We start from the raw sequence: 14,685 nt of genomic DNA, 5'->3' as shown, positions 1-14,685 counted from the left end.
CTGGAGTATTGCATATAGATCAGGCCAAGATGGAGGCACGATGGCTTCAACACAGCGCCCCCTATTTGTCATCTAGTGTACAGGGTCTACCAGGGTTATCACTAGTTACCACAGCCACAACGTCAAAATGGGCCATATCGTAAAAATTCACACACATTTTTTTTTGCCTTTTGGTCTTATTTTAAGGTTAGGGTTAGGCATACGGTTAGCAGTGTGGTAAAGGTTATGGCTAGGTTTAAATTACAATGTTAAGAAGATACATTGTAGAAATAGGCGGGCTTTAAGGCTTTGTGGTTGGGGTAACTAGTGAAGACCATCTGCCAGGGAGACTAGTAGCAGGTTTAGAAACTGCTACTAGAGAGAACCACTCATTCGCAGATTCTTCAATACCCGTCAACCAAACTCGTGGGAAAACCCCGGGGGGTGGGACTTAATGACTAACCTGAAGCCCAGCCTATTGGCACTTGTGATGAATGCAGATTGGCCAATGGGTTATGATTTGGCATATTTTCAGGAGACTCACATTTCGGTGTCTATTGGTTCTGTAAATTATCTTTATTCCTCGCTATAAGGCCTGACTTATTTTGTCTGTCAGTATTTAATAGTATAGTCTAAGAGTCGTTCAGAAAAATATTTATCTACATTAAATGCCGTAGATAACATGATCTGTTGCATGGGACAGCTAGCTAGCCATTCTAGCTACTTTGGCTAGCTAATTTCGAGGCTGTCATATCAATTATCAGCTGGCTTGCTATCAACAAGCTAGCCAGTTAATTGTACAAACGTATCAAAACCTCAGCTACTAAAGGACAGCATTGGAATGAGCAGGTGACATGACACTGCAGCACCAAACTGACGTTTGAATAAGGTAAGAAAACGAGCTAGCTAACGACGTTATGTCATAATGATGGCTATATTTCCATTTGCTTCCTCGTCATATGTCAGATTATGATATGGATGCACCTGATCAATATTGCATGGTTTGCTATACTGGCTAGCTAGCCCTACAGCAAACATGTCCTAGTATGTGTGCTGGTTTACACTAATTGACATGTTCCATGGGTGTTTTCTCAATGAGGGTCCTTCCTCATCCATGATTAAGCAAGGCTTGGCAGTGATACATTCTTCCTTCTTCTCTCACGCATCATCATCACTCGCTGCTGCTGACTGGCTTTATTCAGTGATGTCACTGATGGAACATGCAAGACCACTGCTGCAATGATAATACAATTACTCTGCTGTTAATAATATTTAATCTGTTGGGGCTTTTGAATGTTGTGATTGAAAATGGAAGCATGATGGTGTGTTTAAATAGTCAGTGTTACATCCCAGTCATTTTATATTCAGGATGTCAGCACCATCATTATGTGGCTACATTGTACTTCACACATTCACACTGTTAAAAGGCAAAGCAAAAGGTACAAGTGGGCTACTTTCAGAAGTAGTTGTCATGTCAGATAATGCCCATGTAAGCAGTAAGCACTGCAGTAGTGCATGTTGTTGACCAAGGGTCATTCAATTATGTGTATTTTGAAAGGGCAGTAGGCCTTTTGCCTTCACTCCTTCCTTATGGTAGGTAGACTGTTAGAATAACATCACAACATAGTAATTGTCTGTCACGTTATTTTGCTCACTCCATGCTCCCTCCTCAAGCTCAAATAGGGGCATGATAAACAACAAGTCCTCTATGTGAAAATTTGAACTGTGAAAATTGATGTTATGCACAGATACGCAGCCTAAGAGGAGTTGCAATACAAACCAAGGCTAACACAGCGGCACCCTGTCATAGATTAAAAAAAAATGTTTTATTTAACCTTTATTTAACTAGGCAAGTTAGTTAAGAACAAATTCCGGCCAAACTCTTAACATTGACGACGCTGGGCCAATTGTGTGCTGCCGTATGGGACTCCCAATTGTGGCTGGGTGTGATACAACCTGGAATCGAACCAGGGTCTGTAGTGATGCCTCTAGCACTGAGATGCAGTGCCTTAGACCGCTGCGCCACTCGGGAGCCCCAAGTTGCTTTATTGATGCTTGATGCACAGACATGAGGTGTGAATAGCCTAGATGTGAGAGTGGCCAGAGAACCATAAAGAGGAGTCATGTCAGAGGTGCTTGGATCCCCCCTTCATATTGGGTTTGTCAAAACAGGTCGACCCTGTATTAAAGTGGCGGTGACTCTGTTGTTTGTCAGGAAGAGGCGTTTGACTGCTTTACTCTGTGAATTCCCCCTCACAGCTCCCTTAACACACTCTGACCATATCTGATCATCACACAGCTAGGGGAAATCCAAAATGTCTCAAATTCTGAGTCAGGCCCGAGTGAGTTTTGAATAATGTGTTTATAACGGTGTGTTTGAATAACGGCTGGCTTAGAATACATTTGTGTTAATATTGACTGTAGTACCAAGGCCTATGCGGCATCACCCATTTCTCATCTTAAGAGGAGAGTATCAACATGTTTTGAGCATATTGTCTGCCTGCTTCAAAATTGCCTTCATGGTAAAGCCATTTGAATTCAGTCAGTTTTTGGACAGCATCCCTGTCAACTTTCTATCCATGTTTGCCCATGGAAGAAGTGTTGGTCAGTCACCAAAAAGGTGACTTTTTGGACCTGAATGCCAAAACATTCAGGAGGTAAAAGTACTCAAAGTTGACCTATTTTGCATACCCCACCGTACCATGAGACATCCGTGTCTTCATCACTGGAAAAGATAAGTGGTTCAGCTTGATATCATGTCAAACTATTTGATTTTTTTCTTGAAATGAAGCGTTTTAGTATAATTGCCAGTTTCTTTTTCCAGAAACTATTAAATAGTTTGACAACCCTGTTTGTAAGCTTTTAAATTATATCAACTGAACTCTTTATTTTTTCCAGTGATGAAGACATTGATGTTTCATGGTATGGTGGGATATGCAAAATAAGTCAACTTTGAGCACCTTTATCTCCTGAATGTTTTGGCATTCAGCTACAAAGTCACTTCCTGAGCACTTCTACAATGGGCAAATATGTATGGAAGGTTTCATTCAAATCAAAAGGGAGCTGTCAAAAAGTGATTGAATTCAAATAAATTTTACCCTTATGTCAAATAGGTATGTCAGGAATCAGAATACAGGTAGTAACTTTTTTTGTTCTATTTTTGGCCTATTTGGTTGCAAGATACCGGTAGTACACAAAGTTAGGCCTAATCATGTTTGTGCTCAACTGGTTTTCACCGTCAGTGTTATTAGGTACAGTAGCAGCCTGTAGCTAATGGTGCAATCAGGCTTAACTCAGATAATGGGCCTACATTCTGAGGCTACGTCCTGTTTGTTTAGATACCAGTTTTAATCTTTGAATTCCATTTATTCAGAGCGTATCCCAGATTTGTGTTGCCTAAATGTTTTGTTTTCCCAAAAGGCTCAATGCTTATTTGGGTTAATATAGCCTAGCCATAGGCCAATTTTTGGTGGGAGAAATTGAGCTGAGATTTATGATAAGTCAGTGATTTAATAGAATTAACCTGGAGGCATTCCATCTTTTAACAACATTGTCATAATAACAGCATGCCTTTCTTTTCGTACGCAGGTCCTTCGAAGTACATTGGGGCATGCAGGCAGAGATTTGAGACCATTATGAGGGCACCCCAGGCCAGCAGGAGCCTGTGAAAAACCATAACACCCTCTCTGTCTACTCTCTAACCAGACAACCTTCCCCTCAGGTGTTAGGCCTAGTTTCTCTCTCACCCTTGTTATGCCCCTATCACTGCTTTGGGGATAGAGGAACGTCCATAAAGTGAAGAGAGAGGGGCTTCATATTGGGTTAGTTAGACAGGCGGACCTTGTATTTCCCCCTGCTATGCCCCAGCTGCCCCAGCCCTTACAGCCATGAGCTCTGCCCTGTGGAGCCAGGAGAAGCCCAGTGGGGGCTTCAGGGAGGACTGGCGCTTCTACATGGTGGTCAAGGTAAATATACATATGTTTAAAGAGCCATTGAATATTCCGATTGTCACGTGTGTTTTTCTGTTGCCCAGATTTCAGTCTTGTACAGTGGTTGCCCCACTAAAAGTTTAGCGATTATGCTGTGGTACTTAGAGGTATTTTGTGGACCCACCCTGCCTCACTGGGTAGCACAGAGCAACACTTTAAGGGGCATTGCACTAATAATGGCGCTGACTAGGGAAACGTTCCCACTGTTCTTAGTGCCAGTCTGCACATGCAAACTAAACAATGTAACTAATAATGGCATATTTATGCTAATATAATAATGATAAAAATACTCTTTCAAAATGCCAACGTTTATTTAGTTATGGCTCCATAACGAGTTACTATGGGAATAAATATCACTGAATTACAGAAATATTGGAACAAAGTTGTCTAATAAAGGTAAACAAATTGTTGCTTACTGGAAAATACCCCTTCAAACACACACGGTCACGTTGTACAGCGCCATTATGGCTGTTAGCAGGTAGCTAGCTGGACAATAGACTTGCCTAGAAGGAGGGTGGGGGGGAATTCTAAGTTAGGTTGGCTGTATCACAACCGGCTGTGATTGGTTGCCATTTTCAGTTTGAGGCGGCTTTTGGTTTGAATTTAGAATCCTCCAATCCTCTATATGTATTTATTGGCGGAGAGTCACGTCATATTTTTCAATATACTGTAGGCCTACCGTAGGTGACCTGAGTCTCACTGGTGTTTAGTAATGTGCTGTTAAAAGTGGTGTAGGTCTTATTTATTTAAAGAACATGTTGAAGTTCCATCCTAATGGAAACCCAGAGGGTTTTTTGTTTTTCTTGGAATAGAAACACCATAATATTAATCAAATAAGTTAAGCGAGTACCAGTGAAAAGTTTGGACACATCTACTCATTCCAGGGTTTTTCTTTATTTTTACTATTTTCTATGTTGCAGAATAATAGTGAAGACGTCACAACTATGAAATAACACACATGGAATCAGTTAATAACAAATTCTTATTTACAGTTGAAGTCGGAAGTTTACATGCACTTAGTCATTAAAACTCGTTTTTCAACAACTCCACAAATTTCTTGTTAACAAACTATAGTTTTGGCAAGTCGGTTAGGAAATCTACTTTATGCATGACACCATTTTTCCAACAATTGTTTACAGACAGATTATTTAATTTATAATTCACTGTATCATAATTCCAGTGGGTCAAAAGATTACATACACTAAGTTGACTATGCCTTCAAACAGCTTGGAGAATTCCAGAAAATGATGTCATGGCTTTAGAAGCTTCTGCTAGGCTAATTGACATAATTTGAGTCAATTGGAGGTGTACCTGTGGATAGAGGTCGGAATGGCCTATTTTAATTAGGGACGATTTCAAGTTTTCATAACAATCGGTAATCTGCATTTTTGGACACCGACTGTGGCCGAATTGTTATTTTTTATTTGTATTATTATTATTATTATTATTATTATTATTATTATTATTATTATATTTTTTTTTTTACCTTTTATTTAACTAGGCAAGTCAGTTAAGAACACATTCTTATTTTCAATGACGGCCTAGGAACAGTGGGTTAACTGCCTTGTTCAGGGGCAGAATGACAGATTTTTACCTTGTCAGCTCGGGGATTCGATCTTGCAACCTTCCGGTTACTAGTCCAACGCTCTAACCACCTGCCTTACATTGCACTTCACGATGAGCCTGCATGGCAGGCTGACTACCTGTTACACGAGTGCAGCAAGAAGCCAAGGTAAGTTGCTAGCTAGCTTTAAACTTATCTTATAAAAAACAATCAACCTTAACTAGTTAACTACACATGGTCGATGATATTGCTAGTTTATCTAGCGTGACCTGCGTTGCATATAATCGATGCAGTGCCTGTTAATTTCTCATCGAATCACAGCCTACTTCTCCAAACGGGTGACGATTTAACAAGCGCATTCGTGAAAAAAGCACTGTCATTGCACCAATGTGTACCTAACCATAAACATCAATGCCTTTCTTTAAAATCAATACACAAGTATATATTTGTAAGTCGCTCTGGATAAGAGCGTCTGCTAAATGACTTAAATGTAAATGTAATGTAAATATATTTTTAAACCTGCATATTTAAACCTGCTAACATGACTTTCTTTTAACTAGGGAAATTGTGTCACTTCTCTTGCGTTCCGTGCAAGCAGTCAGGGTATATGTAGCAGTTTGGGCCGCCTGGCTCGTTGCGAATTGTGTTAAGACCATTTATTCCTAACAAAGACTGTAATTCATTTGCCAGAATTGTACATTATGACATAACATTGTAGGTTGTACAATGTAACAGAAATATTTAGACTTAGGGATGCTACCCATTAGATAAAATACGGAATGCTTCCGTATTTCACTGAAAGAGTAAACGTTTTGTTTTCAAAATGATAGTTTCCGGATTCGACCATATTAATGACCTAAGGCTCGTATTTCTGTGTGTTATTATGTTATAATTAAGTTTATGATTTGATATTTGATAGAGCAGTCTGACTGAGCGGTGGTAGGCAGCAGCAGGCTCGTAAGCATTCATTCAAACAGCACTTTAGTGCGTTGCCAGCAGCTCTTCGTTGTGCTTCAAGCATTGAGCTGTTTATGACTTCAAGCCTATCAACTCCTGAGATTAGGCTTGTGTAACCGATGTGAAATGGCTAGCTAGTTAGCGGGGTGCGCGCTAATAGCGTTTAAATCGGTGACGGCACTCGCTCTGAGACCTTGAAGTAGTTGTTCCCCTTGATCTGCAAGGGCCGCGCATTTGTGGAGCAATGGATAACGATGCTTCGAGTGTGGCTGTTTTCAATGTGTTCCTGGTTCGAGCCCAGGTAGGGGCGAGTAGAGGGACGGAAGCTATACTGTTACACTGGCAATACTAAAGTGCCTATAAGAACATCCAATAGTCAAAGGTATATGAAATACAAATGGTATAGAGATAAATAGTCCTATAATTCCTATAATAACTACAACCTGAAACTTCTTACCTGGGAATATTGAAGACTCATGTTAAAAGGAACCACCAGCTTTCATATGTTCTGAGCAAGGAACTTAAACGTTAGCTTTTTTACATGGCACATACTGCACTTTTACTTTCTTCTCCAACACTTTGTTTTTGCATTATTTAAACCAAATTGAACATATTTCATTATTTATTTGAGGCTAAATTGATTTTATTGATCTATTATATTAAGTAAAAATAAGTGTTCATTCAGTATTGTTGTAATTGTCGTTTTTACAAATACAAAAATTGGCCGATTTTAATCGGTATCGGCTTTGTTTGGTCCTCCAATTATTGGCGGTGAAAAATCGTAATCGGTCGATCTCTACTGTGGAAGTATTTCAAGGCCAACCTTCAAACTCAGTTCCTCTTTGCTTGATATCATGGGAAAATCTAAAGAAATCCAAGACCTCAGAAGAAAATTGTAGACCTCCACAAGTTTGGTTCATCCTTGGGAGCAATTTCCAAACCTCTGAACGATACCACGTTCATCTGTACAGACAATAGTATGCAAGTATAAACACCATGGGACCACATAGCCGTCATACCACTCAGGAAGAAGACGCGTTCTGTCTCCTAACGATGAATGTACTTTGGTGCGAAATGTGCAAATCAATCCTAGAACAACAGCAAAGGACCATGTGAAGATGCTGAAGGAATCCGGTACAAAAGTATCTATATCCACAGTAAAACGAGTCTTATATCGACATAACCTGAAAGGCCGCTCGGCAAGGAAGAAGCCACTGCTCCAAAACCGCCATTAAAAAGCCAGACTACGGTTTGCAACTGCACATGGGGACAAAGATCGGACTTTTTGGAGAAATGTCCTCTCGTCTGATGAAACTGAAATAGAACTGTTTGGCCATAATGACCATCGTTATGTTTGGAGGAAAAAGGGGGATGCTTGCAAGCCGAAGAACACCATCCCAAACGTGAAACATGTTGTGGGGGTGTTTTGCTTCACAAAATAGATGGCATCATGAGGGAGGAAAATTATGTGGATATATTGAAGCAACATCTCAAGACATCAGCCTAGGAAGTTAAAGCTTGGTCGCAAATAGGTCTTGCAAATGGACAATGACCCCAAGCATACTTCCAAAGTTGTGGCAAAATGGCTTCAGGACAACAAAGTCAAGGTATTGGAGTGGCCATCACAAAGCCTTGACCTCAATCCTATAGAACATTTGTGGGCAGAATTAAAAAAGTGTGTGCGAGCAAGGGGGCCTACAAACCTGACTCAGTTTCACCAGCTCTGTCAGCAGGAATGGGCCAAAATGTACCCAACTTATTGTGGGAAGCTTGTGGAAGGCTACCTGAAGCGTTTGACCCAAGTTAACAATTTAAAGGCAATGCTACCAAATACTAATTGAGTGTATGTAAACTTCTGACCCACTGGGAATGTGATGAAAGAAATAAAAGCTGAAATAAATCATTCTCTACTATTATTGTGACATTTCACATTCTTAAAATAAAGTGGTGATCCTAACTGACTTAAGACAGATTTTTTTACTTGCATTAAATGTCAGGAATTGTCAACAACTCTGAAATGTATTTGGCTAAGGTGTATGTAATCTTCTGACTTCAACTGTACATGGACAGCCTACTCCTTCCTCCCTGCCGGGGAATTGAAACCAGGTCTCCCGTGTGCTCGCACGACACTGCGATTCTTTAGCTAAATAGCCCAGCACTGTAGCCTACTCCCGACCATCACGTTGTACAGTGCCATATTTTCCATTCCATCATTTTTCTTGGAATAGAAGCATCATAAAATGTATCAAATTAATTAAGCAACATTTCTTAATCAGTTCTTAAAAAAAAAGGTTTTAAATTCTTTAGTACAGCCACTATTGAAGGCTATCAAGTGCTTCTCAAAGATTCCCTCTGGTGGTCTAACTTGCATTACGTGCCATAGAATTTTGCAGCACCACGCAAGCTGTGCTGCAGTACGCTGCAACTTTTAAAGGACAAACCACTGTTGGTTTGTTTACTGACCGATTCCGCGTTTGGTTAATGATTCTTGTCTCCCATGAGACACTGTAGACATGGAAGCCCTATTTTACTTCCTCAAAATCCCCAGAATTAATCTAAGATATCTGTAATTCATTTTGAAGTTTTTGTCATGGATGTTTTTATTACATTTTTTTTTTTACATCTAACTAAGGTGTTTTGGTGCAGTATTTCTCAAGTAAAAAAATGTGACATGTTGTCTTATTTAAACAGTCTCATTGTCTATGCTATTGGATAGAGTGTTCACCGCAGCTGTTCACCCCATGTTAATGTACTAATGGACATCGTCAAATCAAAACCCTATCTTCGTTTACCCATTGTGATGCACAGATGTTCCAAACTCTGTTTTAGACTGACTTAATGAGCAAAATCCTATTTATACTTTGTAGTCCATTGACACTAGAACAACTGTTTCTGGCTCATATCGATGCCAAATAAGCCATTTTCAAAGGGATTCGTTGTTTTTAAAAGCAGTTGCTCTTTAAAAAATTCCTGAATTTCGCGAGAGTATTCAAGATTTTATTTATTTATCAAGGCTTGTTTGTTTTGTTTTATATTTTGTTGTTTTGGCTATTGTGTGTTTTTAATTTTTTTTTTTTTTTTAGAATTAACTCAGGAAGATAAGTCCTGATGTACTAATAGGTATCTTCGATTATGTTTGGATTGGCTCTTTATTCCCTATATAATGCACTACATCAGCCCAATGGGCCCTGGTCAAAATCAGTGTACTAAATAGGGAATAGGGTGCCATTTCTAACACACTGAGACCCTTAACTCAACACAATTCTACTAAGGAGTGTACAGTGGAGAAGCCCCCCCAGAAGACCCTGAGGATCCCCCGGGGCAGCCTGGGACAGGCTTGTCAGGAGAGGAACAGCCTGGGGCGCACGCTACCCCCCAGCAAAGGCAAGAGGAGCCTACGCGTCCTGGACCAGACCAACGTGGTGCTGAGCCTGGATGAGCGGTTGGTCTAATTAATGGACAGTGACACTATCATGCTATATTGCAATTTTATATAAAGACAATACAAAACAGCAACAATACTCACATTTGACATACACTAAAGGTTTGTGGACACCTGCTCATCAAACATCTCATTCTAAAATCATGGGCATTAATATGGAGTTGTTCCCCCTTTTGCTTCTATAACATCCTCCACTCTTCTGGGAAGAATTTCCACTTGATGTTGGAACATTGCTGCAGGGACTTGCTTCCATTCAGCAACAAAAGCATTAGTGAGGTCGGGCACTGATGTTGGGCGATTAGGCCTGGCTCACAGTCGGCGTTCCAAATCATCCCAAAGTTGTTTGATGGGGTTGAGGTCTGTGCAGGCCAGTCAAGTTCTTCCACACTGAGCTTGACAATCCATTTCTGTATTGACCTCGCTTTCTGCACTGGGGCATTGTCATGCTGAAACAGGAAAGGTTGCCACAAAGTTGGAAGCACAGAATCGTCTAGAATGTAATTGTATGCTGTAGCGTTAAGATTTCCCTTCACTGGAACTAAGAGGTCTAGCCCGAACCATGAAAAACAGCCCCAGACCGTTATTCCTCCTCCACCAAACTTTACAGTTGGCACTATGCATTGGGGCAGGTAGCGTTCTCCTGGCATCCGCCAAACCCAGGTTTGTCTGTCGGACTGCCAGATGGTGAAGCGCGAATCATCACTCCAGATAACGTTTCCACTGCTCCAGAGTCTAATGGCAGTGAGCTTTGCACCACTCCAGCCGACCCTTGGCATTGCGCATGGTGATCTTAGGCTTGTGTGCGGCTGCTCGGCCATGGAAACCCATTTCATGACACTCCCGACGAACAGTTCTTGTGCAGATGTTGCTTTCAGAGGCAGTTTGGAACTTGGTAGTGAGTGTTGCAACTGAGAACAGACGATTTTTATGCCCTTGAGTACTTGCGGTCCCGTTCTGTGAGTTTGTGTGGCCTACCACTTCGGCTGAGCTGTTGTTGCTCCTAGACATTTCCACTTCACAATAACAGCACTTACAGTTGATCGGAGCAGGGCAGAAATTTGACTAACTGACTTATTGGAAAGGTGGCATCCTATGACGGTGCCACATTGAAAGTCACTGAGCTCTTCAGTAAGGCCATTCTGCTGCCAATGTTTGTCTATGAGGAGTATATGGCTCTGTGCTCGATTTTATACACCTGTAAGCAACGGGTTTGGCTAAAATAGCCGAATCCACTAATTTGAAGGGGTGGCCACATACTTTTGTGCAAATAGTGTATGATATATTGACATTTTTTTGTAACTTTTTAAAAATATTTTCTTGTGTTTTCCTCTGGGATTCAAATGTACATCTTGTTGTTGTGTTTGATTTGCAACCAATTCAGGGACGTCCTGGAGCTGGATGAGAAGCTAGCTGAGCTGCTGTTCCCCATCACCAACTGTGAGGAGCGCTATGCCCTGCTGTGCAACAAGCCCCGGCTGGAGCGGGCCAGAGACATCGACTGTGGCTCCAAGGTGCGCGTGCAGCTGCGTTCGGGGGATGAACCTTTGCCCGGGGTAGTCCGATTTAAAGGATCTCTCCTCCCAGACAGGGCTCTCTCCGGGGTTTGGTTTGGAGTGGAGCTGCTGGTGAGAAACCTCATCTTTACTATTCTTTTAAAATGCACTTTGTAAACAATTGACCCTCAGTTACGTATATAGAATAACTTTATTTGTCCCAGAGGGAACTTCAGTTATGTGTGTGATATCGTCTGTAATTTGGTCTTTGTGAAATGTTTCCTGAGAATTTCATAACAGCTAAGCTAGTAAATGGACTCTCTCTTGCCGTAGCCTACGTTCTGTAAAGATGCAGTAAAGTAGCGGGCTACAAAGGCTTGTTTATTGGAACACAATGTTGTGTTTATTCCTCTGTGTCCAGTTGTAGGCTGGGTGAGTGGGTGAAGGAGCCGGAGGAGAGGAAAGGATGACCCTTGCTCACTATAAAGGGTTTAGCACATTCTTGGGTTTCAGATCAGCGTCTTGATTGAATGCCAGACTTGTATCATGATTCAGAATACTTACCACACATTTACAGTCAACAATGTTTACTTCTGATCTTGAGCATACAAACATAAATTGAACGATGCCAATAGTGAAAAGCCCTACATGGCACTCAAGAAGAAGTGCAGTGTGTAGGATCATGTAACTACACCTTCTAACTGTCCATTATCCCTGTGTAAGAGCAAAGATTATTCAGTTCGGCGCCTGCCGGCTACTCTCTGCAATGAAACATTTTGAGTATGCTGTTATGCCCTCCGCACTATCGATCTGAAACCCTCATCATCCCAGATGTATGATGTTCACTTCCCTGTTCCCTTCCCTGTAGAATGCTGAGTATGCAGGTTACTGTAGCTGAGCTAACCTCACTGTAAAGACAGCTCATGCCTCTTGTATCAGCGTAAGCCCAGTGTTAGGCTTTTCCTCTGATGGTTAGGGTAAGGGGTTAGGGAAGAGGTTAAGGGTCAGGGTAATTCTTTGGCATTACTGTGTGACGGTTTAGGGGAAGGGTTAGCGTGACTTAGTAAGCCACATGTGGCTGGCACTCGCAGGTTATCCCACGTTTAACATACTGTATGTAACCTATGCCTCTACCTAGGAGGAGGGCAGAGGCCAGGGCTTCACAGAGGGCTCCTACCAGGGCCGACAGCTGTTCCGCTGTGAGGATGAGTGCGGGGTGTTCGTGGCCCTGGACAAGCTGGAGCTGTGGGATGACGAGGAAGAGGAGCTGGGAGAGCTAGAGGTGGATCACGTCATCCTGGTGGAGGAGGAGTTGGATTTCCATCCGCTGGAGATCAACTCCAGGGTCCTGGTCCAGACCAGAGAGGGGCCGGAAAGAGGAACCATCATCTTCTGTGACCTGCTGCCTGGGAACGAGAGCCTGGGGTACTATGTGGGAGTAGACATGGTAAGGCTTGAGACGCTGGTCCCATACTGGGGCCTTACTGAGTGGGACCTCTACAACCTGCTCCTGTCTGCTGTAGAATGGCAGACTGGCAATGAAAATACTGTCAGAGTGGAGATTACCTTCTCCTCTGCTGTTAACACTAGGTAAAGGTGAAATGTCCACCCTACATATATAATAATGCTATATTTATAGAACATGGCTAACAACTTGTAAATTACATCTCAAGTTAGGCAAGAGTCTAGTTCAAGTAGCCCCTGTAAGGTTGTTTGTATGATTTGATTGTCTATCCTGAAAAGAAAATATAATTCCTAATGTTTATTTAGCAGTCTAACAACCAGCTGCTGGTGTTGATGTTTCCTGTTGCCAATATAATCAGATGGCATAGCAGTTAAGGAAAGGGAATATGCATAATGACAGAGGCATTTGACTGCAGGATGTTAGTAGCAGCAGCAGTGAGCCTACTCAGTCTACTCTGGCCTGGGACACACACAAAGAGCAGTAGTCATGCAGGGAGCTGGAGAGTGAGGTAAAGTTGTAGGTTTGCGTCCCCATTGGCACCCTATTCCCTATGTAGTGAACTACTTTTGACTAGAGCCCAATGGGCACAAATGTAGTGCACTAAATTGGCAATAGGGTGCCATTGGGGATGCAGCTACAGCACTGGGCTGTATGACCAGTAGCGTGGCACAGGGCCAGCGGGTTGGCCAGGCAGCTGAGGAAAGGAGAGGAGAGTCCACTGCTCCGTCCACTCTGCTCCAGCCTCGCCCAGCATACAGAGAACATCAACAACACTCTGACACGCCATATACAAAACAGCTTAGTGTTAGGCTATTTTTGTATAACGTTTTTGTTTATCTGGATTTATTTTTGCCCACAATGGGGCCAACCTTCCAAGAGTACATAGATTAGTGTGGTGGAGTGGAGAAACCAGTACTGGAGAACTTTGACCCTGCTTCCTGGGGATTGGAATAAGCAACCCTCTGTTTTGAAGACGCGGGGAGGTACATTTTGAGAAATGAGAGCGGGAAGGTTAAGAGGGAGTTAAAGTTCAATTGCAGACAGAGGACCATTACTGGGTAGAGGGGGTAGTTGACTGGAGAGAGAAGAGCTGTCGTAGTGATGACAGGACTGCTGCTGAGACTGGGACTGTAAGTACAGGTTTTAGGAGATGAGGAACGCCCGCAGCAATAATCGGTTCCTGTCTCCGGCTCTTCCAGGACAATCCTATTGGGGACTGGGATGGTGTTATCGACGGGAAGCTGCTGTGTAATTTCGCCAGTCTGGAACACACCCGTCTAGTCCCCATCTGTGACGTAATGCCAGGTGAGTCCAGCGGTCCGGTAGTCTATTCTCTCCTTTTTTTCCTCACATCAAATGTTTATTGTTATTTCAATTTATTACAATTTCATCAAGTGCAAATCTAGATATTTAAAAAAAATATTCTCTCCCTTATTTGGATCCTATAAATGATAACTGAAGAAGCTTCAGGTATTGCCTATTAGCCATATAGTCAGCCAGGCAGTTATGACTGTAGCAGTAACAACAGCAGCAGTAACAACAACAACAGCAGTAACGGCAGCAGTAACGGCAGCAGGAACGGCAGCAGGAACGGCAGCAGGAACGGCAGCAGGAACGGCAGCAGGAACGGCAGCAGGAACGGCAGCAGGAACGGCAGCAGGAACGGCAGCAGGAACGGCAGCAGCAGTAGTAGCAGCAGCAGCAGCAGCAGCAGCAGCAGCAGCAGCAGCAGCAGCAGCAGCAGCAGCAGCAGCAGCAGCAGCAGCAGCAGCAGCAGTAGCAGCAGCAGCAGTAGC

The 14,685-nt window shown here is 42.5% G+C and overlaps 1 protein-coding gene across 4 annotated transcripts in view; it reads left to right on the top strand.

Moving 5' to 3' along the window:
• The first annotated feature begins 471 nt into the window (after positions 1 to 471).
• LOC115167028 (ubiquitin carboxyl-terminal hydrolase CYLD) overlaps positions 472 to 14,685 on the top strand; it is a 41,468-nt gene continuing 27,254 nt past the window's right edge. The window contains exons 1-7 of one of the 4 annotated variants that reach the window (XM_029721053.1): positions 472 to 868; positions 3,568 to 3,944; positions 9,762 to 9,931; positions 11,313 to 11,556; positions 12,563 to 12,871; positions 14,089 to 14,194; positions 14,351 to 14,359. In XM_029721053.1, coding sequence (XP_029576913.1) covers positions 3,867 to 3,944; positions 9,762 to 9,931; positions 11,313 to 11,556; positions 12,563 to 12,871; positions 14,089 to 14,194; positions 14,351 to 14,359 — 916 coding nt within the window. In that variant the 5' untranslated portion in view covers positions 472 to 868; positions 3,568 to 3,866. The remainder of the gene's footprint in view (positions 869 to 3,567; positions 3,945 to 9,761; positions 9,932 to 11,312; positions 11,557 to 12,562; positions 12,872 to 14,088; positions 14,195 to 14,350; positions 14,360 to 14,685) is intronic. The other 3 variants (XM_029721055.1, XM_029721054.1, XM_029721056.1) reach the window with 3 other exon arrangements.

This window comes from Salmo trutta, chromosome 29 (assembly GCF_901001165.1).
Source record: "Salmo trutta chromosome 29, fSalTru1.1, whole genome shotgun sequence".
NCBI classification, from domain to species: domain Eukaryota; kingdom Metazoa; phylum Chordata; class Actinopteri; order Salmoniformes; family Salmonidae; genus Salmo; species Salmo trutta.
Note: the sequence above shows the minus strand (reverse complement) of the source record. Positions and strands in the feature narration are given on the sequence as shown.